The 21,907-nt window shown below is 57.4% G+C and overlaps 3 protein-coding genes and 1 pseudogene across 3 annotated transcripts; all 4 read right to left on the bottom strand.

The window, feature by feature from the left end:
* Nucleotides 1–494: 494 nt before the first annotated feature.
* On the bottom strand, nucleotides 495–2,141 carry LOC120668558 (zingipain-2-like). Its single transcript, XM_039948301.1, has 4 exons — nucleotides 1,637–2,141; nucleotides 1,288–1,532; nucleotides 1,048–1,188; nucleotides 495–937 (listed from the first exon to the last, which is right to left on the bottom strand). The coding sequence occupies exons 1-4, from the start codon at nucleotides 2,139–2,141 to the stop codon at nucleotides 665–667; spliced, it is 1,164 nt and encodes a 387-aa protein (XP_039804235.1). The 3' UTR covers nucleotides 495–664.
* Nucleotides 2,142–12,646: 10,505 nt separating this feature from the next.
* LOC120669476 lies at nucleotides 12,647–13,134 on the bottom strand (annotated as a pseudogene).
* A 1,717-nt stretch (nucleotides 13,135–14,851) lies between these two features.
* Nucleotides 14,852–16,564, bottom strand: LOC120668557 (zingipain-2-like). The gene is made up of 4 exons (XM_039948300.1): nucleotides 16,003–16,564; nucleotides 15,622–15,854; nucleotides 15,340–15,480; nucleotides 14,852–15,216 (listed from the first exon to the last, which is right to left on the bottom strand). Exons 1-4 carry the CDS (start codon nucleotides 16,472–16,474, stop codon nucleotides 14,974–14,976), a joined length of 1,089 nt encoding a protein of 362 aa, XP_039804234.1. The 5' UTR covers nucleotides 16,475–16,564; the 3' UTR covers nucleotides 14,852–14,973.
* A 1,774-nt stretch (nucleotides 16,565–18,338) lies between these two features.
* Nucleotides 18,339–21,855, bottom strand: LOC120668556 (probable beta-1,4-xylosyltransferase IRX14). The gene is made up of 3 exons (XM_039948299.1): nucleotides 20,782–21,855; nucleotides 20,112–20,660; nucleotides 18,339–18,792 (listed from the first exon to the last, which is right to left on the bottom strand). The coding sequence occupies exons 1-3, from the start codon at nucleotides 21,624–21,626 to the stop codon at nucleotides 18,594–18,596; spliced, it is 1,593 nt and encodes a 530-aa protein (XP_039804233.1). The 5' UTR covers nucleotides 21,627–21,855; the 3' UTR covers nucleotides 18,339–18,593.
* Between the last annotated feature and the right edge of the window lie 52 nt (nucleotides 21,856–21,907).

Raw genomic sequence — 21,907 nt, 5'->3', positions numbered from 1 at the left:
CAAACGGGATTCATTCCTCTGACATGCACGTTTTGTTTATCAATTAGCCAACGGGTGTTTTCGGAATTTCAAGTTCCTCGTCATCCAATGGTTGATACAATAGCAATGGAGCCAAAGCCACACAGAATAACAACTCGGCCTGCGAGGGGTAAGCCGCCCTCCGAAAGCCACACAAAATGACAGAATGCAAGTCCTAAAATCTTCTTGCAGATCGAATAAAAGTATAAAACCCATGATCATCTGCATCAGCCGCCGCCCCTGACTGTGCCGTTGAGCTCCCGGCCGTTTGCAGGCCGATCCATTTGTGGCATCAACTCTGATGGAACCTGTGTGGTGGTTTCAGGGGAAGATGATCCTATAATACTCCATAAAAAAAGAGCAGTCATATGCTAAGCACAAACAACTTTATTTGTATAACTTTATTACATTACCCCTCAAAAGGAGTATATTGTTCATTACATGATCTATTAACTTAATACAGCATAACAACTTATTAGTAGCTTATTTCCGGTGCCACATACTAAGTTCAACAAGATCATCGGGCATCACGAGTTCACAACTCAGAACAACACTAGTGTAAACGAGCAACTCAGCTCCATACACACACCATGACCATAGCAACAAAGGGGCAACCTAGCGGCCGGCCGTCGCCTCTCTTCTCTGCCTAAGCAACGACCATCTCGAGCACAGCCATCGCCGCCCTGGCCGCCGGGTTGCTGTTGGAGCTGTACTTCACCGGGTACGACGCGTCCATGGCGATGCCGCACTTGCCCCTGGGCGAGGGCACGTTGCGCGCCATCCGGATGAAGCCGCCCTCGCCCCAGCCGTCGCTCCATGAGTTCTTCACGATCCAGAAGTCCCTGCCGTTCTCGCTGCCGTAGCCCACCACCGTCACACCGTGGTCCAGCTTCGTCCCGCACATCCCGTTGAAGATGCCCTGTGTGCACACGATCAGGAAGAACACAGCTCAGAACGAAGAACGGCTAGCCACCGTTAGCAGTGCTAGCTTTTATCTTCTCCTTCTCACTGAATTGCTTGTCACTTTACCGACTGGTAGTGCTGGAATGCGCGACCGGCGGCATCAATGGCGACGGTAACGGGCTGGCTCGCCACCGCCTCCTGCAACGCCGTCTCGTTGTTGGTCGCCACATCCACGAAGTTGTCTATGGTCACAACCTTCTCATTCACCTGCAATTGAAGAAGAAGACGCAAATCGACCTCGATCATCATCAGTTCCGATCAAATTGCAATCTAGTGCAGCAGGTTGTTATACGATGCAGTACCGACCCGGTTAGCGTCACAAGTGCCGTCCGTTCCGGTGAATGGGTAGTCGGCCTCGGTGTCGATCCCGCCGTTGTCGATGACGAACTGGAAGGCGTTCTGCATCTCTCCGCCGTTGCAGCCGTTGTCCTGGCCGTCGCAGTCGATCACCTCCTGCTCCGACAGGGAGATCAGGTTGCCCGTGACGATCGAGTTGATCCCCTCCATGGCTGCCATTGCCGAGAACGCCCAGCACCCACCAGCGTGCATCGCTCACGGCCAAGAGATCATCAGATAACTCGCCGGACTACCGGAGGAGAAATACTCTAGCAGCTCCACTTCGTCGGCGAAGTTATTAATGGAGCGGAGCACGGACCGCATTGCGCTTGGTTCTTGACCTCGGTGACGGCACCGAGCTGGCGCCAGTCGACGGCGTCGGGGAGCTGGTCGCCGTGTCGGCGCGGGTAGCGGGTGCTCCCTGCCCGGCGCGCCGCGCCGCGGCGGCCGCGGAACCCGAGGACGCGGCCGCGGTACTCCACGACGGTGAGGTCGGCGAAGGGAGTGAGGCCGAGGCGGAAGCCGTGGAGCCCCGCGTCCACCTCCGTGTTGTGGGCGTCGATGTAGCGGAGGTTGTCGCGGAACACCTCCAGGCGCAGCCGGTCCTCCTCCTCGCCGCCGGCCAGGTCGCAGTTGCCGGCGGGCGGGCGCGGGCGGCCGTGCTCCGACTTCCACGCCGCGTCCATGCGCCGCACCTCCTCCTCCGCCCGCTCCACCGGCGGCGGGACGATGGCGTAGGGGTGGCGGGCCGCCGCGGCGGAGGCCAGCGCCAGCGCCACCGCGAGCTCGAGCAGCGCCGGCACCTGGGAGCGTGGCGGACGCATGACAAGATTTTTTCATATCAACTTTCAGTGTTTGATTCGTGCAAACAACTATAGCCCTTGGATCCAACCAAACCCTAGCTTCTTCTCTCTCCCTCCCTCCTCCCTCTCTCTCCCCAGCACCTCCCGCGCGCCGCGCGGCATCGGCGCCTTGCCGCAACGCCGGCCGTGCTCCACGCACCGGCGCACTGCGTGCCCCGCAGGCCCCGCGTGCCTCCGCGTGCTCCGCCGGCCACGCGCCACGCGCCACAACGGCCTCGCGCGTCGCACGCGCCCCCGCCGACCGCCGCGGGCCACGCGCGCCTCACGCACCCCTGCCGGCTGCCTCGGGCCACGCGCGCCGCCCGCACCCGCGACGCCGCCAGCCGCCGGCACCAGAGAAGAAGACGGAGGAAAAAATATTTGTGCAACATTTTTAAAATTGGTTCAACATTTTTGAGATGTTGGCTCAACATTTTTGAGATGCTGGTCCAACATTTTTAAGATGCTGGTCCAACATTTTTAAGATGTTGATTCAACATTTTTTTTCAATAAAATGTTAAATGGGTTATCAGTTGGGTCTTAGTGGGCTTTATAGATAAGTTGTTTATCCATCTTCCGGAAAACACATAGGAGCCCCCATGCAATAGCTTCGTCGCTGAGCTGGATTCTATATATCTTCCGGAGGTTTTTTTCTTACTCATCTTCCAGTGTTTGAGATTCGTGCAAATCAATTATAATTCTTGGATCCCATTCAAACCCTAATCCCCACCTCCCTCTTCCTTCTCCCTCCTCTCTCCCACTGCCCGCCGCCCCATGCCCCTGCCCGCCGCCACCCACCGCCGGTTGCCGCGCCGCCGTGTCCCGCTGCCCCGACAGCCGCACTCCGCCGTCCTGCGGCCGCGCGCCGCCGTCCCCATGCTGTTGTGCGCCGTGCGCCGCTGCCGGTGCTGCACCGCACTGGGCCGCCGCATGCGTCGCCGTCCCCTACGCCGCTGTCTTCGGCCCCGCCGCCGGTGCTGCGCCGTATCGAGCCGCCCAGTGCGCCGCCCAGTGCTGCGCCGTAGAAAATCCCGCCGGGGAAGACGTTCGCCGGAGAAGAAGTAGCTGCGAAGAAGAAGTTCAACATTTCGATTTTACCATTTCAACATTTTGTTATTCTAGTTTCAACAATTTGTCTTCACAGTTTCAACATTTTGATGTCAAATGTTGAACCTATTTAAGAAAAATGTTGACTTAATTCTATTAAAATATTGAACATATTTGCAGTAACTAATTGGGCCAAATGAGTTTTAAAAATGGATGATTTATCTATCTTCCACAAAATGTATAGAAGCCCCGTCGCTGACGCCTGACGCCTGTCTCAAACAGAGGGAGAGAGCAGCCGCCACGCCACCATGCATGCCAAGGTGCTGATAATATAGGATGCATGGCTTGGGATTTTTTTGGTATAATATAAAAAAAATCCTAGATCAAAGTGCACGTGCTAGGTTGCATTTTTTAACAGAAAATGGATTAAATCATGTGAATAGATGTGCAAATGAGATCAATATATATCCATCTCAATTCTTATAGACCAAACGAGCCGTCATGGACTAAATCCTCATATGTTAGGGAAAAATTCATCGGTGAAAGAAAAAAAACGAGAAATCTGATAATCGTGTTTATCAGTGGTGACCGGTTTGTAGAAATTTATCAGTAACTTCGCATCCGTGCCCATCCTCTTCCTCCTAGTCCATATATCTTCTCATTTCTATACGTTATGATGTCTTCCTTTTTTTTGTTAGATTATTTGGACATAATCTAGATTATTGTGTACAGTTTGAGAATTTTTTTTAAAAAATGTTTGAAAGAAAAATGATGAATCCGATAAATTTCCAAAAAATCCGATAAACACGTTTATCGTCCACCTACGATTTTTTTCCTTTACCGGTATTACCAACATACCATGTTATTTGTCTGTCATTGTATAATAGAAGTATCATATATATGTTTATATCAGACATGAGGCTACTTGAAGGAAAACAGATATGGATCATCTGATCATTATTATTCAATTCGGATCGTAGTTGGCTGATTATATATAGAGCTTAACAACAATCAAATTATCCACGGTCGCACTCGCACCCTCAGCAGTGGCAATACGAAAACATAAAATCTCCATCAACAGGGGCGGATCTAGCGTGGGGGCAGGAGGGCTCAAGCCCCCCCCCCCCCCCCCCCCCCCGAAACTCCATGGAAAGTAGAGGCAAGAAGGAGGGAGAAGAAGGGGAAAGAAAGGAGGGAGGAAGAAGAAAGGGGGGCTGGAGGAAGAAGAAGGGAGATGAGCCCTCCCAAAGGGCAAATCGTGGATCCGCCACTGTCTATCTACATGTGACCAAACTGATGTGATGGGTAGGGCGGCTTCAGGGCCTCCACCGATGGGTGATAAGGTACTCGGGTTTGGATTAGAGCGGCCGGCCGGTTTAGCGAACACGATCGAGAGTAGTGGCACCCCATTTACCCCCAAGCAAGTTGAGCACATCATGCTTTTGCGTCTAATAAAGTCTTGCCACCACTAGAGGCATCGAGATGCTGATTGGCACCGTGCCTTCGCGCTACTCGAACGCTCCCCAGGAGTGCACCCCTCTTTTGCCCGGAACCGTGTGCGCCGGCGGGCGGAACCGTGAGCGTTGCGTGCAGCCATGCCGCCGCCGGCGGGCTCCGTCGGCTGCGACGGTGAAGAACCGGGGGAGCTGCCCCTGCCCGGCCGGTACGGTGGTGTCGCTTTTGGCCAACCAGCGCCTTTTTGCGATTCCAGGAGACCACGTACGAGGCCTCTCCCTCTCCTGCTTTTTGGCGCAAGAACGGCGTGCAGGGCATGCTCGAGGAGTGGACGTTTTAGTGCAATATCTTACCTGGGTACACAGCTCTTGACGTCCGTTTGAATTTTTTTGTATTATCTCTTTTTGGAGTAAAAGGTTGCACGCCCCCCCCCCTCCGCTCCTCTGCTCCTGAAACTGTTCCTGACACCATCAGGGGCACTGTATCTTCATGTTTTCAGAGTTCATATTCCTGAATTTTGATCTCCGCGCCTTTTCATTCTGTCTGGCCAAATCCATGCAATGTACCGTGGGATCGCACTCTTCGAAAGATTGCACAGAAAACCAAACACAGAAATTGATCTGCGCACACAGGATGTCAGAAAATTCCTACAGGCTCCTGTCCCTGCAAAATTAGCATCCTACCCACTTGCTTATCCCTCGAGTTAACATCAACGTTGAGCTGCCGTCGGGCCTTGACCTCGGGCACGGCGAGCTGCCGCAGCAACGGGAGAGTCCAGTCCGAACTCCGGCAGGAGCTCCTCCACGGTGAGGAGGACAAAGAAGAGCCGTTCACAAGGAGGAGGCGACCGTCACCGTCGCCGGATGAAAGCAGCGAAGCGCGGGACCAGCGATGAGGTCGCCATGAGCTTGAACTCCTCATTGCTGACGGTGTCGTCGATGGCTGTGCCTACGAGGCTTGGTGCTGTTGCAACCACGATCTAAGGCGCGTCGTACTGCTGCAGCGCCGAGCTCGCCCTGCCCGAACCCCCGGCGTTCGTCGCGTCCAGGAGCACCTACGACGAGGGATGAGCCAGCCATTGTGTTCGGCGTTGGCCGGCGCGCGCGGCGCTCCATTCCTCGGCGACAAGCTTTTCGACGCACGCCGCGAATCCCGAGTGCGGCAACGAGTCCGGCAGCGGCCCGCCGGACGCCAGGGGCAAGCCAAAAAGCTTGCGCAAGCGATAATGCTGTTGATAGTAATCCTTGGGTGCTAGATTAGTGCTTTCCTAGTTTAGCTAATGGCTTATTTTAGAAAGTTCTGATTGTGCTCGGCCGGATTGAGAGGGCCAAATTAGTTTCCTTGTAATCTGTTATATAAGCATAGCAATAGACCATGGAAAAGCGGCCAAGTTTGACAGCAACAAAACGAGATCGAGTCCTCTGTGTTCGCGTGAGTTTTGTGTTGGCCGTGAGCTCGCCGGCGACGTGATCCGCGTCGTCTCTCCGGCGTGTTCCTGACATTTGGCATCAGAGCCGGTTTTCGGACCGGGGACTGATGGGTGACGAGAAGAAGCCGAGTGACACGCTCGCCAACAGCTCCGCCGGCGATGGCGTCGTGATCCAGCAGGTGATTCGTGAGGTGAGCGGCGGGAGTAGCTACCCCGTCCTCACCAAGACCAATTACTCCGACTGGGCACTGCTGATGAAGGTGAAGTTGAAGGCGAGGTCGCTCTGGAACATCGTCGAAAAGGGGGGCGCCGACGAGCATGACGAGATGATGGCGCTCGAAGCTCTCTGCATTGCGGTGCCGCCGGAGATGGTGTCTGCCATCGTCGGCAAGGAGTCGGCAAAGGAGGCTTGGAAGACCATCGCCGAGATGCGGGTCGGCAGCGAACGCGTCAAGAAAGCGTCCGCGGAACAACACCGGCGGAAGTTCCATATGGCGACGTTCGGCGAAGGCGAGTCCATTGAGGACTACGCGCTGCGCATCAACAGCATGGCGTCGACCCTCGCCACGCTCGGCGATCCAGTCGAGGAAGGAAAGATCGTTGGTAAGATCATGCGGAGCGTTCCACCGCGCTTCAAATAGATCGTGATCTCGATCACCACGCTCCTCGACGTGACGACCCTCATCGTCTCCGATCTAGTCGGGCGGCTGAAGGCAGCAGAGGACGTCTTCGAGGAGGCTCCGGGGTCGCTGCAACACGACGGGCGCCTCTACCTCACGGAGGAGGAGTGGGACGCCCGGCAGAAGAAGCGGGAGGCGGAGAACTATTCCGGCGGCGGCACAAGCGGCGGCTCAGGGCGTCGCGGAGGAGGACGACACGGGCGCAGCCGTGGGTGTGGAGGCCGGTCATCGGGTGGGCCTTCATTGGGTAAGCCCACTGGTGATGAATGCAGGAGGTGTGGCAAGTTAGGCCACTGGGCCCGCGACTGCCCCTCGCGGCCCAAGAAGGAGCAGGCCCACGCCGTCCAGGAGGATGAGGAGGCGTCGCTCCTTCTCGTCAAGGCCTCCCCGACCATCCTCCATTCATCGCCGCCACAATCCACTTCAGCACCGCCGATTGGATCCCCGTCAACCACCTCCCCGACGGCGATTCCGCTGCCGTGTGCTGCCCTGCCACTACAGAGGCCGGAGCAGGCGCATGGTGGTGGCAGTCATGGAGCGGCGGAGGCGGGATCCGGATCTCAGATCGAGATCCGGGAGCAGAAGGTGCTCGCCCAGCTCGGAGAGGTGGAGGAGCGCGGGGCGGAGACGTGGGTCCTGGACACCGGGGCAACCAACCACATGTCCGGGTCCAGGGCCGCCTTCACCAAGTTGGACACGGCAGTGCTGGGCACCGTGCGTTTCGGCGACGACTCGGCGGCGCGCATCGAAGGCCGCGGGACGGTCACGTTCGTCTGCAAGAACGGTGAACTTCGCTCGTTCGACGGGTCTACTTCATTCCCCGGCTGACGACGAACATCGTGAGCATCGGGCAGCTCGAAGAGGTCGGGTACAAGATCGAGATAGGCTCTGGGTTCATGAAGGTCCGAGAGCCTGGCGGCCAACTGCTGGCAAGGGCGCCGCGGGCGGCAAACCGGCTGTACCTGCTCCACCTCAAGATGGCACACCCGGTGTGCCTGGTGATGCGTGGGCGCGACGACGAGGTGGTGTGGCGCTGGCACGAGCGCTTCGGCCATGTCAACAAGGCGGCGCTCCGGAAGCTGGCTCGGGAGGAGCTGGTTCGAGGGCTGCCGGAGCTCGGACAGGTGGAGAGGATCTGCGAGGCTTGCTAGGCGGGCAAGCAAAGGCGCACATCCTTCCCGACGCAAGCAGAGTACCGTGCGCGGGAGCGCCTGGAACTGGTGCACGGGGACCTTTGCGGTCCCATCACACCGGCGACGCCAAGGGGCAACAGGTATTTCTTGCTTCTGGTGGATGACCTGAGCAGATATATGTGGGTAGCCGCGATTCCTTCGAAGGATCGTGCTGCGGCTGCCATCAAGGAGATCCAGGCGCGGGCAGAAGGCGAGTCTGGAGTCAAGCTGAAGGTACTCCGAACTGATCGAGGGGGTGAATTCACCTCGATCGAGTTCGCGGAGTACTGCATGGCGGACGGGGTTCATCGGCAGCACACCGCGCCCTACAGTCCCCAACAGAACGGTGTGGTCGAACGCCGGAATGGGACTGTGGTGGCCACAGCCAGGAGCATGCTCAAAGCGAAGGGGCTTCCTGGCTGGTTCTGGGGCGAGGCGGTAAGCACAGCGGTGTATGTGCTGAACAGGTGCCCGACGAAGAGTGTGGACGGCATGACGCCGTTCGAGGCATGGCACGGGAAGAAGCCGGCAGTGCACCACCTCAAGACGTTCGGCTGCATCGTCTACGTCCGCAACACTCGACCTCACCTATCGAAGCTGGAGGATCGCGGCCGCAAGATGATCTCCATCGGCTACGAGTGTGGGACGAAGGCGTACCGCGCCTACGATCCCATCACCAAGAGCGTCCATGTGACGTGGGATGTTGTCTTCGACGAGCAAGCCCAGTGGGACTGGGCAGCCAGCAGCAGCTCTAGCGTGGCGGACGGCGACGACGATGTGTTCACGGTGGAGTACTCCATCGTGGGCCAGGGACCTCCGACGGTTGCTGAGGGTGCTGTCGAGGCACCTTGGGAGGCCCCTGCGGACGGCGACACGACACCGCCACTGTCGCCACACGCCGCTGCGGGAGAGGCGTCAGGAGGTTCCGGCGGGGCGCAGGCAGTGGAGTTTGCCTCGCCACCCGCCGGCGGCGACGACAATCGGGACGCTGACAATGATGAGGAGGCTCCGCTCCGGTTCTGGAAGATCGAAAACATCCTCGGGCCGGCATCACCGCTCGGGTTCGCGCCGCGAGCACTGCTGATGGAGGAGCTGCACGCAGTGAGCCCCGATGAGCCAGCCTCATTTGCTGAGGCAGAGCGCTGCCCAAGCTGGAGGAAGGCGATGATGGAGGAGATGGAGGCGATCGAGGACAACAAGACACGACATCGACTACGATGAGGTGTTCGCTCCGGTGGCGCGGCTGGACTCGGTGCGCCTGCTCATCGCCCTTGCAGCGCACGAGGGGTGGGAGGTGCACCACATGGACGTCAAGTCGGCGTTCCTGAACGGCGATCTGCAGGAGGAGGATACGTGGAGCAGCCTGCTGGTTTCGTCATCACCGGCAAGGAACACAAGGTGTTCAAGCTGCGGAAGGCCCTGTACGGACTGCACCAAGCGCCGCGTGCCTGGAACGCGAAGCTGGTCGACACGCTGCTGTCGCTCGGCTTCAGAAGGAGCCCCTCGGAGCATGCCATCTACATCAGGTCGAACCAGGGCGCACAACTGGTGGTCGGGGTGTACGTCGACGACCTGGTTATCACCGTCAGCAGCAGCGACGACATCAAGCGGTTCAAGAAGGAGATGGTAGCTGCGTTCAAGATGAGTGATCTTGGTCTGCTTCACTACTACCTCGGCATTGAAGTGAAGCAGGACGCGAGTGGCATCTCGCTCAGCCAAGGTGCTTATGCTGCAAAGATCCTGGAGAGAACCGGCATGGCAGGGTGTAATCCCTGTCAGGTGCCCATGGAGACGCGTCTGAAGCTGAGCAAGTTCAGTTCAGAGCCGCTGGTGGACGCAACAGCATACCGGAGCATCGTTGGGAGCCTGAGGTACTTGGTCAACACTCACCCTGACCTTGCGTTTGCTGTTGGATATGTGAGTCGCTTCCTGGAGGAGCCACGCGAGGATCATCTCATGGCAGTGAAGCATATCCTGCGCTATGTGGAGGGAACCAAGAATTGGGGTCTCTGGTTCAGCAGGAAGAAGGAGAAGGAGGCTCATCTAACGGGTTTCAGTGACAGCGATTATGCTGGGGATGTCGATGCTAGGAAGAGCACGACAGGGGTGATATTCTTTCTCAGCAGCAGCCCAGTCACTTGACAGTCTATGAAGCAAAAGGTGGTGGCGCAGTCAAGCTGCGAGGCTGAATACATTGCAGCTGCTAATGCTGCTTGTCAGGCATTGTGGCTAGCCAGAGTGCTAGTTGAGGTGCAGGGATCAGCACCAAGAGTACCAATGCTGAGGGTGGACAATAAGTCCGCCATTGCTTTGATGAAGAATCCAGTACTCCACGGCCAGAGTAAGCACATTCAAGTGAAGTACCACCTGGAAAAGCGGCCAAGTTTGACAGCACCAAAACGAGATCGAGTCCTCTGTGTTCGCGTGAGTTTTGTGTTGGCCGTGAGCTCGCCGGCGACGTGATCCGCGTCGTCTCTCCGGCGTTCCTCTGTGTTCGCGTGAGTTTTGTGTTGGCCGTGAGCTCGCCGGCGACGTGATCCGCGTCGTCTCTCCGGCGTGTTCCTGACAAATGCAGCGGCCGCCGTGCTTGGCGAGGCGTGGACCAAACCCCCGGCGTGGTCGGGGAACGACCAGGGGGGCGCCGGGGTGGACGGTAAATGAAATACCGTCCACCCCCAGGGTCCCATCGCGGCCGTCCGATCAAACTTTTGCGACCGAGATTTGCGTATTTACCGTTCTAGAAGGGACCATTTGAAGAAATTATTGACCACGAGCCTGTTGTCGAATAAAAAGGGTGGGGGCACGGCGAAGCCAGCAGCGCACTGGCACCGCGGCGTTCATCACGTCCACCACGACTCCATGAAGCCATCTGCCGCGGTGAGTTCCAATGATGCTGTTCACCTGATGCCGTGCGGCCCTCCAGCTCCAGGCCTCCAGCTTCCTACCACCATCAGACGTGGCCGGTACTCTATTCAACGGCTGCAGGCTTGACGAGTTGCAAGCAGCGTCGGCGCGTACCTGCCTGCCCACCGCGTCGTCCTACGAATTGGACTTCGGCAATGAGCTTGAACTCCGTGTCGCTAATGGCGCCGTCGCCAGCTCTGCCTAGGAGGCTAGATGTAACTGTGAGTTCGACCGTGACCAGCGCGCCAACGGGTCCTCGATCGACCTGGGCGCGGCGCGCCCTGCTGCCGGCTGCAGCGTTGAGCTCGGCAGCTCGCCCTGTCCGAATTGAACTCCAAACCCCTGGAGTTCACCGCATCCAGGAGCTTATACGTCTACGATTTGCCGGGCATTGCGTTCGGAGGCGTCGGTGCGTGCGGAGTGACCTCGGGCATGGCGGCACTGCAGCAGCCCCAGTGAGCGCAGCTCGAACCGCCGGCGTTCTTGGCGTCCAAGAGTTCCCGCGTCCTATCAACAAGGAGGCGGTTATCGGCGCCTCGCCCTCGCCGGACGGGACGGGCGGCCTTGAGAGCGGGCGGATGGCGAACTGCAGCAGCAGCCGCGCTTGGCGAGACACGGCCGGAAGCCATGGCGTGGTCGCGAAATGAAATAACAACCTGGGGTGGACGGTAATTAAAATGCCGTCCACCCCTGGGGTCCCTCGCAGCCATTTGATCGAGATTGTGAGGCCAAGATTTGCAGTCTCATCGAAAGGGTGGGGGTCCGTCGCCTACCTCGAGCCGAGGAGCGCAGGCGCCGGCTGAATGCAGCCGCGTGCCGCGGCGTCCATCGCATCCGCCATGACTCCATGAGCCAGCTGCTGCGGTGAGTTCCGCCGGAGCCGTTCCCGTGCAGCCGTGCGCCATTCTCCAGCTTCGTGCCACCACGGATGTGGCCGGTTACCCTCTGTTCCCTGGCTGCAGGCCGGCTTGGCGAGTTGCAAGCGGCGTCGGCGCGTACCTGCACGCTGCGTCCTCCGCATCGGACTCGAGGCTCAGGGTGCAAGCAGCAAAGCCCGGGGGCGGCGACGAGGTCGGCCATGAACTTGAACTCCTCATTGCTGATGGCGCCGTCGCGGGCTTTTGTGCCTGTGTGCCTACGACGCTAGGTGCGACCCCGAGCTCGACCGCGCCTCTGGGCCTCGATCGATCTGCAGGCAGCACTGCAACAGCAGCAACAGCGAGCCCAGCTCGAACTGCCGGCGTTCATGGTGTCCAGTCCAGGTGTTCCTGCGCTATCAACATGGAGGAGACCGTCGGGGTCGGGCGTCGCCGTCGCTGGACGGGATGGGTGGCTTCGAGCCCGGGCGAACGGCGGACTGCAGCAGCCGCCGCGCTTGGCTAGACATGGACAGAAAGGCCTGCCGCCCTGGGCATGGCGACTGGCGTGGTCGGTAACGAAATAACGACCTAGGGGGTGGACGGTAAACGAAATACCGTCCACCCCTGGGTCCGTCAAAGCCGTTCGATCGGACTTGTGCGGCCGTGATTTGCAGACTCACCGTTCCAAGGGGATAATTCGCGGGTTTTATTGACCGCTGTCACCTCTCGGGCGAGCAAGAGCCGGACGGAAAGGGTGGGCCCGGCGGCGACCTCGAGCCGCGAGTGCCGGCACGGCGGACGGCGGCAGCGCACCTAGCGCGAGCACCCCGGCGTTCATCAGGTCCCGGAGCACCTCCACCGTGAGTCAGCCGCCGCGGTGAGTTCCACTGGAGCCATTCCCATGCCGCGCGGCCGCGCCATACCTTCCAGCTTCCCACCACTACCAGAGGTGCCCGGTGCTCTGGTCCATGGCTGCCGCCTGCAGCCTTCTCGACTTGCAAGCTTTGCGTTTTCGTCTTGTACGTTGCTCAGCCCACGGAATATCATAGATGAACACCACGGGCACACAGCAAACTAGAAACCGTTCCAATTTCCAAGTGTAGGTGTGGCAGCGTAGGTTCGATCTAGAGCAGGTCGGCCATGAGCCTCTGAACTCCTCAATGGTGATGGCGCCATCGCCGTCGCCGTCGCCGTCCAGGCACTCGACGATGGCCGCGCAGTCCTCGGCGCTGGCGGCGCCCACGACTCCGAGCGCCCTGGCGAGCTCGTCCGCGCCGACCAGCGCGCCCCCGGCGCCCTCGAGCGTGGGCAGCGCCGACTGCAGCAGGTCGCCGAGCGCGCGAGCTCCCCGGCGTTCATGACGTCCAGGAGATCCTCGACGCTGAGCCGCCCGTCGCGGTCGGCGTCGGTGTCGGCGCGCGCCAGCATGTCGCGCCTTGACCTCGGGCATGGCAAACTGCAGCCGCAACAGGGACGGCAGGTCTGCCCTGAGAAGAGCCGAGGATGAGCACAAGTCGGATGACAACAAGGAGATGACCGTCATCCTCGCCGTCGCCGGACGCGAGGGTGGCCACGGCACACAAGCTCGAGCACGGCGGAGCGCAGCGGCGCCGCGCGTGGCGAGACACGGGACCTGGCCGTAGCTTGGTCGGGCGACGAAACAACGACAGGGGGTGGACGGTATTTCATTTACCGTCCACCCCTTGGGTCCTTCGCGGCCATTTGATCGGGATTGTGCGGCCGAGATTTGAAGAAGTTATTGACCACAGTCAACTCTCGGGGCCGCGGGAGCCTGTCGTTGGATCAAAAGAGGGGGCCGGCGGCTACCTCGAGCCATCGAGCGCCGGCGCGGCGGGCTGCCGCCGCGTGCTGAAGCTCCACGACGTTCATCACGTCCACCGCGAGCCAGCCGTCGCGGTGAGTTCTGAGCCATTCCCCTGCGGCGGCCGCGCCGTACCTCCATGCCGGCGAGGCAGCCGCCACGGCGCCGGCGTGTACCTACTTGCCGCGTCCTCCACGTCGGACTTCGAGGATCAGGATGCAAGCAACGAAGCGAGGGTCCGTCGATGAGGTCGCCATGAGCTTGAAGTACTCCTCATTGCCGACGGTGCCGACAATGGCTGTGCCTATGAGATTGGAGCTTTTGCAACCACGACCTAGGGCGCGTCGTACTGCAGCGCCGACCTCGCCCTGCACCAACTCCCGGCACTCGTCGCGTCCAGGAGCACCTACGACGAGCCAGTCATTGTGTTCGGCGCCGGCCGGCGCGCGCGGCAAGCCACTCCTCGGCGCGATGGCGACAGGCTTTTCGTATGAATCGGAGGCAAGCTCGCCGCGAAATCTGATGGCGGCGACGACGCCATTGGCGGACGCCCAGACGGACGCAGCGGCACGGCGAACGCGGGCACGTGCGAGACTGCAGCCACCGCGGAGCTCGACAAGGCACAGACCGAAACCCTGGTGTGGTCGGGCAATGAAACAACGACCGGGGGTGGACGGTAAATGAAATACCGTCCACCCTGGAGTCCGTCGCAGCCGTTTGATCGCACTTGTGTGGCCACGATTTGCACATTCACCGCTTCAAGGGGATGCTCGGGCGAGCAAGAGCTGGACCCAAAAGGTGGGGCCCGGCGGCTACCTCAAGCCGCGGAGTGCCGGCACGGCGAACGGCGGCACCTCCACCGTGAGCCAGCGGCCGCGGTGAGTTCCACTGGAGGTTCCCCTGCGGCGCCGCGGCCGCGCCATACCGTACCTTCAGGCTCCAGCTTCCCACCACCATTAGAGGGGTGGCCGGTGCTCTGTTCCATGGCTGCAGCCTGCAGACTTCACGAGGCCGTAAACACACGCGTTCTCTTGCACGTTGCTCAGTCCACGGAGGATCATAGATATGAACATCCACTTGATTATTTGCAGGGAAATACTTTTTCGAAAAAAAACACGCACTTAATTATCGTCGAAGCTCAGTACATAGATGAACACCACGGGCACGGAGCAAACTTAGGTGCGGCAGCCTAGGCTCGATCTAGAGCAGGTCGGCCATGACCCTGAACTCCTCGATGGTGATGGCGCCGTCGCCGTCGCCGTCCCCCGTCCAGGCACTCGACGATGGCCGCGCTGGCCAGCAGCAGCGAGCTCAGTTTTCCCATTAAAAGGAATTTATTCATTACATAACTTCATCAATACTCATTCCCGGTGTAAACGCATCACAATTCACCACAACACACTTGTAAACGAGCAAATCTAGAGTCCACACCACACCGAGGGGGCCTAAACAAGAGCCATCGCCGTCGGGTTGGGGCCGTTCTTCACCGGGTACGAAGCGTCCATGGCGATGCCGCACTTGCCCGTGGGCAAGAACACGTTGCGCTCCATGCGGATAAAGCCGCCCTCGCCCCACCCGGGGCCCCACGAGTTCTTCACGATCCAGAAGTCCCTGCCGTCCTCGCTGCCGTACCCCACCGCCGTCACGCCGTGGTCCAGCTGCAGCCTGCACACCCCGTTGAAGATGCCCTGCACGAACACGACGCTCGGGACGAAGAGCAGTTCGTCAGAATAAGAACGGATGCTTTGCAAGTTTGCATTGATTATCTGGGTTCCTTCTCGGCTTCTCCTCCATCCAGATGCTTTGCTTACCGAGGTGTAGTGCTGGAACGCAGGGCTGTTGGCGTTGATGGCGACGCTGACGGGCTGGTTCGCCACCGCCTTCTGCAACGCCTTCTCGTTGTTGGGTGGCACCATCTCGTATGAATCTATGGTGACAACCTTTTTGTTCTCCTGCATTTTGATTATTTAGCAGAAAAAAATGCAAATCTCCATCATCATCCCACACACAAATACATGCTGCGTTAATTCTTGCGCGTACGATTAAGTTGAAGAAATTTGCTAGTGCACGAATTGGTGAGTGATAGTACGGACCCTGATGGGATCACAGGTCCCGTCTGTTCCGATGAAGGGGTAGTCGGCCTCGGTGTCGATTCCGCCATTGTTGATCGCGAACTGGAAGGCGTTGCCCATGTCGCCGCCATTGCAGCCGCTGTCATGGCTGTCGCAGTCAATCAGCTCCTGCTCCGAGAGCGACACGAGGTTGCCCGTCACGATCTTGTTGATCCCCTCCATGGCTGCCACTGCCGAGAACGCCCAGCACCCACCTGCATGTATCTCTCACAGCCCAGAGGTCACCACTGCAAATCTTACCAAGGACAAGGAGCTCGCTAGCTCTAGCTCGGTGAGGTAACTCCCGAGACGAGAGCATGCATAGCCATAGCTAGGATGGAGTTTGTGCGTACGGATACGAACCGCAATGCCGTTGGTTCTTGACCTCGGTGACGGCGCCTGCAAGGCGCCAGTCGACGGCATCGGGGAGGTCGTCGCCGGCGCGGGGCAGGTAGCGGGTGCTGGCGGCCCGTGGCGCCGTGGCGTTGCGGAAGCCGAGGGCGCGGCGGACGAACTCCTCCAGGGTGAGGTCGGCGAAGGGGGTGAGGCCGAGGCGGAAGGTGTGGAGCCCCGCGTCGGCCTCCGCGTTGTGCGCGTCGATGTAGCGCAGGTTGGCGCGGAACACCTCCAGCCGCAGCCGGTCCTCCTCGCCGGCCTGGCCGCAGTTGCAGCGCGGCCGCCGGTGCTCCGACCGCCACGCCTCGTACAGCCGCCGCAGCTCCTCGTCCGCCCGCTCCAGTGGCGCCGCGACGGCGACGGCGATGGACGCGGCCAGTGCCACCGTGAGCGCGAGCAGCGCCGCGGCGGGCACCGGACAGCGCGGTGAACGACGCATGGCAATCCCTGGACTGGTTTGGGATGACCTCAAGCTCGATCGGCGAGAGATGGCAAGAGGCGAGCGGGAGGAGGCGACGAGAAGAGTATCTCTCTGAAGTCTGAACTGATGCGCTGCAGTGATGGCTTAGCGTCTGAAACGAGCCGATCAATTTATAGCCACCAGGGAGGCAACGAACTGGGCCACCGGGCCCACCACCAACACTACAAAAACATCGTCCCTTTTGAGTTTTGAGTTGTTGACGCCTGTCTCAAACAGAGGGCAGCCGCCATGGCAAAGTGTTCATTTTGATTCAGCATTTCAGCTGTGTGTGAAGGGATAACCAAAATTGACTACGCTTGTTATTATGGCACGTTTTCTGCTTTAGCTTGAAGTACAAAAAAAAATGCAGGAATCCACCTCACCATATGATGAGTTTAGAAGCCGTGGCTGAAGAAAGCAGTTGTCTTGTTTAGTAGCAAGCTTCTAGCTTACAAGGATGCAGCAGTGACAGCTGACAGAAGTGAATCGACGGCATATATGACCTGAGAAGTAAAGAAAATCCTAGATCGCGTGGTTACAAGTTAGAACACAATTCCTTGAAATAAAACAACACTTTGTTTACGAGAAGCGGCGAACATTTCGACATTCCATCCTTCGAACCAAACACACTTTCTAGACATGATCTTTACAAGACGCGAGGGATCATCCCGCTGTTCAAACTCCAGAGAGAGAAAGAGAGCTTGATTACCAGATTATCCGTCATCCTCCCACGACCGATCACTTCGTTCAGATTACAGTCATCCACCATCATGGCATCATCTCCAGCCTATCAAACCGGTGTCTACGTTGCCCGTTGGACGTCAGCGTCCAAAGTGTCCCCTGTTTGCGATTGCCGGATGAATGCATCAATCCGAAATTAGGTGCCTCTGTGGTCAGATTTGGACGAAAGCAAGAGAGAACCTGATGACTGGCCGAGCGCCCCTGGCATGCGGCTGCCATTTTCGCGAGCCGTGTGCGCTGGAGGGTGTAACCGTGCAGCCACGCCGCGCCTCGCGATTCCATCGTTCAGGTTCAGCTGTTGCCTTTCTGGGCTGGAGGTGGGTACGCTGCCGTGGCGCGACCAGTCCCGCCAGTCACCGGGGAACGTGGTACGGTGCCACATTCCTCATTCCGGAAACTCTTTGTCTTAATAGTAGTGTTTAAATCACTTTTAAACAACGTAAAACGTTCCACATATACGTTTCTCGATCCATCGATCCGGAAACTTTTGTGACTGTGGGCACGACGCTGGCTTGGCTGGCTTCGCGGAAATGGTCGCGCGACATGGTGGGTGAAGATGAGCCGGGACGCTTCGCAAGCGGTGCGCGGTCTGGTTTGCGCCGCCGTTCCGACTTGTTGCTGCGGCATCTTCTGATTACCCCGCTTTGTAAGATCTCCGACGCTTCGATGGGTTGCCAAATGGCTAAGCAAAGTTCGCGAGAGATGCAGGAACGGCCGGCAGCAGCGACCTGACAGGACGATCGCTTTGCTCCAGCCCGCAGCATACTCCCAAGTCTCCAACGGTCAGGAAAGCGCGGCTTGGCTCGATGTGTGAAGCATCTCAGTGTACGAATTGGTGTTGGAAATAAACAATTTGATCCCATGAGACCATAGTCATAAAGAGAAAAACTCTTTCCGCGAAGATTCAAATGCACACCATGAAATCATCCATCAGCCCGTGAAACTGGATGATCTAGTATCTTGTTTCATATTCATGTACCAAAATGAACCACCAACAATGTCTTAATCATATTCGATGTCAAAATTGGCACAAAATGCAGACATTTGAGTGCACGCCATGAACCGATGCTACCGAATGATCAGATACTAGAGCTTGCAAGAGTTTGAATCCTTTCTTCAGAAGCATAGACGACTTCCCATAATTCAGCCACCATCTCAGTTTCCAATGCAGTGTACATTACAACACAACAGATACAACTACAGAAAAAAGTGCCCATTCTACAGAAGTACGGGCCATCGCCACATGAGCAAAAACATCAGAAAAAATAAACACAACCACCACCAGATTAACCGGATATGCTTCCTACTGTGTTTGCAGGTGTAAGAGATATACATTATAAGGCCAGTACAATTTGCATCAGTTCTCTTGCCCTTGAAGGTCACCCTTCCGTTCCGTGGTGCTTCGGGGCCGAGATGATTTGTTCGCTCTTGACAGCCGCCTATCTTCCTGGTCTTGCTTGTCATCCAACAACTCGGATGGAAGCTCGGTGGTGGTTTCAGGCCATGGGGTGCGTTTTGCAGGAACGACAATGTCCAAAGGTGGCTCAATCACCCACCTGCAAAAGAACATATTTAGTTGCCGGATAACGAATCAAATGCTCATTGTGCGAAAGAATTAAAGGACATAAGCAAACAGCAAACCATGTCTGCGCAAAATAATCCAGTTTATTGGCCAAGGGAACCCAATGTTTTCACTCTTTGTTGGTTTCAGTGAAATAACTGTTTTTCTTCCAAGACAATGTTTAAGGTGCCAGGACAATGCTACTTATTGCACATGGTTTTAAAAGCCATCTCTTTTGGAGTCAAATGTTAATAATGATACATTGAAACTTCTCTGTTGTGCCTTGGCCAATCATTTCAACAGCATGTCCTGTTATGCTCTAGTACACATGACATAAGCAGTGATTGTCTAACAATTGCCAAATACACACATGCTACTTGGTCAAACTGTTGGCGCAACCAAGCCTTATTTTCGAGGACTCAGAAACATAAAATTTACGAGTGCAGCAGTTTATAATCAACATCAACAAAGCCTTTTGAGTCCAAGAAAGTTGGGGGTGGATACATCAACACATGATAGCATGTAGGCAAAGAATAGAAAATATATTTAGGCTGTGTGTCAAAGTTAAATCGCTTTTACAAAGCAAAATAAAATGTGATGTCTTCAGAAAGTAGCACAAAGCAAATTCCATAGGCTATAGAGTTCCCAATCACAGTGTTTAACAGTATTATTGCATATCTTAGACCAGCATAGAACTCTATAACTAGACTGGCTTTGTGACAGGACAACATAAACATTTTACTTGAGGTATTCAGATACTATTGTAAAGCAGCGATCAGTGACGCACTTATTTCAACACAATTAGCCAATCACATTTGATACGATAAAAACCAAAAAATGCAACAAATAACAAAGGGCCTGTTTGGCAAGAATTTATCGAGCTAGAGTTTGGTGTAAAGAGTGTCGGTGTGTCTCATTTTATTTTAAATTTAGACTAGACTAGATATTAATCCAATTTATTATAGCCTACAAACTCCAAATATGGCGTGGTCCACATGGAGCTTAGAGCTGGAGCTCTGCCAAACAGGGCCAAAGTTTCAGTTGCTGAGTAGCTATTAGACAGTTGGCCTATGTCCAGTGGTCATTGTGTTTCACTTGAGATGTTGAATTCAGGGAACCTAGCTAGGAAGCCTGCTCAGGTCTAACTAACTTAATAAAATTAAAAAAGGGAGTTTCTGACTTAAGACTGCTTTTCACTAGATGTTTGGAGTATTGGTTGCTAATAGAACACGGTAGCTTTTCCAATTAACATAGCTTGATGATAAAAAACGCCGATGAAAATATATACTGAAAATACTAACAAAAGGAACTCACCCCTGAGGAAACTTGCTATCAGCCCGAGCTTCCACACGGAGCCACCACAGTAGGACCTTCTTCCCACAGTTCCCCAGTGGTTCAACAGAGGACGGATCATTCAATAGAGTAAGTGGGTTCTCAATCTCCTCTCCATTCTCACCAACAGCATCAAGATCCTTCACCCAGTCAGGCTTGCCCTCTGCCTCCTTCCACAGCATTCTCGAGTTCAACACAAAGCCAGCCCACTCCAAACCCCTGGGCAGAACAGGGGCTGCCTCACCAACCACTGTGGCAGTCTTCCCAGAAAACGGCAATGAGTTAAACGTGTGCCATCCAGCCAGATGCCCCGAGGAGTTGCAAGCAGGGCCCTGGACTGGAAGAGGCATGTTCTGCTTGTCCTCCTTGCTGAGGCGTGGTTGGTCTGCCGCTCCAGTATGTGCTAGGATTCCAACGGATACAGCACCCATCCACTGGACCTTCTGCACCTCATCAAAGAGCTCCATGCTATGAACATTGCTGTCATCTGCAAATACAACTACGCCATCCATCTTCCTCTCTCGAATCGCCCTACACAAGCAAACCAGTACTTCATTCGCCACTTTTCTCTCTAGTAATAACTAACAGAAGAGGATAGTGCAACAAAACTACTAATACTGCTAGCTATGAGGAAGTAGGAAACCATACATACCGTAGGGCATGGAGGCGCATCCGGTTCTCAGTAGCATGGCGGTCTGCCCAGACATGGGGCATGCGGTCAGGGAAGGGGATGTGGACGAAGGTGAGGCCAGAGCGCGCAAGCAGGGACGCCGTGGCGTTGGTGGTGCCGCCCGCCTCGACCACGATCCAGGTAAGCGGGTACGGCACGTTGCGGAGGGAGTGGAGTAGGCCGGTGAGGTGGAGCGCCTGGAACGCGCGGGAGTAGGTCGGCGTGACGACGAGCACCTGCCTCGGCTCCTTGACGCCGTACCAGCGGCGCTGCTCCTCCTGCACGCGCTCCATGATCCGGTGCGCCCGCATCACCTCGACGGGGTCCGGGTGCGGCCACGGGCGGATCCGAATCCCGTGCCGCCCCACCACCACGTGGCTCTGGGGGTTCCCGGAGGTCGCGCCCTTGTCCGCCGCCGCTGCCGCCTCCAGCGCGGTGCGGTTGGCGGGGTTGGAGGGCGGTGGGTTCGCGGCGGCGAAGGAGAGCGTGAAGGTGTTGGTGGTGGTGGTCGTCGTGGTCGTGGTGGTTGTGGTCGTCGTGGTGGCGCGCAGGACCGCGGCGGCGGAGGAGGAGGTGGTGGAGTGGTAGAGCGCGGTGGTGGAGAAGAGCAGGAAGAAGAGGAGCCGCGAGAAGCGGAATCCGAGGAAGAGCGAGATGAGGCAGCAGAGCGCGTGGAGCAGGAACCAGAAGGTGGACGAGGCGGGCGCCCGCGCCCCGGCCCCGCCGCCGTCGGCCGCGGCCCCGTCTCCGCCCGCGGCGGCGGCGGCCCCCGACGGCCGCGCCGACGAGCGCCGCAGCTGGCTCTGCGGCAGCAGCGACTTCATCATCGCCGCCGGCACCCGGATCTGGGCTCCGCCCCTCCGAGCTCCGGCCGGCTCGAACCGAATCGACCGACCGCGCTCGTCGGCGGGCGGAGGCGGATAGTTTTTGAGGGGGGGAGGTAGGTGGGGGGTGAAGTGCGGTGCACGAAACAGCGGGTGCGGAGGTGAGGTGAGGTGGGCTATCAATTTGGTAGGCGGGGGAAAAAGGAGAGGAGGGGAGGGGAAGCGAGGTGAGCGTTGGGCTGGGTTGGTGCCCGACGGAGACGCGGCGGGGCAGGGGATGGGGA

Source organism: Panicum virgatum, chromosome 4N (genome assembly GCF_016808335.1).
Source record: "Panicum virgatum strain AP13 chromosome 4N, P.virgatum_v5, whole genome shotgun sequence".
NCBI classification, from domain to species: Eukaryota; Viridiplantae; Streptophyta; class Magnoliopsida; order Poales; family Poaceae; genus Panicum; species Panicum virgatum.
The sequence above is the reverse complement of the archived record's forward strand: the minus strand, read 5'-3'. Positions and strand labels throughout refer to the sequence as shown.

Bases quoted from the DNA above. Each gene is read 5' to 3' on its own strand.
- LOC120668558 (XM_039948301.1), bottom strand. From the start codon at position 2,141: ATGCGTCCGCCACGCTCCCAGGTGCCGGCGCTGCTCGAGCTCGCGGTG. The intron at 1,533-1,636 runs GTCCGTGCTCCG...CTTGGCCGTGAG, and splicing joins CAAGAACCAAGCGCAATGCG to CGATGCACGCTGGTGGGTGC. The intron at 938-1,047 runs GTAAAGTGACAA...GTGTGCACACAG, and splicing joins CATTCCAGCACTACCAGTCG to GGCATCTTCAACGGGATGTG.
- LOC120668557 (XM_039948300.1), bottom strand. From the start codon at position 16,474: ATGCGTCGTTCACCGCGCTGTCCGGTGCCCGCCGCGGCGCTGCTCGCG. The intron at 15,481-15,621 runs GTCCGTACTATC...ATCAAAATGCAG, and splicing joins GGACCTGTGATCCCATCAGG to GAGAACAAAAAGGTTGTCAC. The intron at 15,217-15,339 runs GTAAGCAAAGCA...GTGTTCGTGCAG, and splicing joins CGTTCCAGCACTACACCTCG to GGCATCTTCAACGGGGTGTG.
- LOC120668556 (XM_039948299.1), bottom strand. From the start codon at position 21,626: ATGATGAAGTCGCTGCTGCCGCAGAGCCAGCTGCGGCGCTCGTCGGCG. The intron at 20,661-20,781 runs GTATGTATGGTT...TTGCTTGTGTAG, and splicing joins ATGCGCCTCCATGCCCTACG to GGCGATTCGAGAGAGGAAGA. The intron at 18,793-20,111 runs GTGAGTTCCTTT...GTTCTTTTGCAG, and splicing joins GATAGCAAGTTTCCTCAGGG to GTGGGTGATTGAGCCACCTT.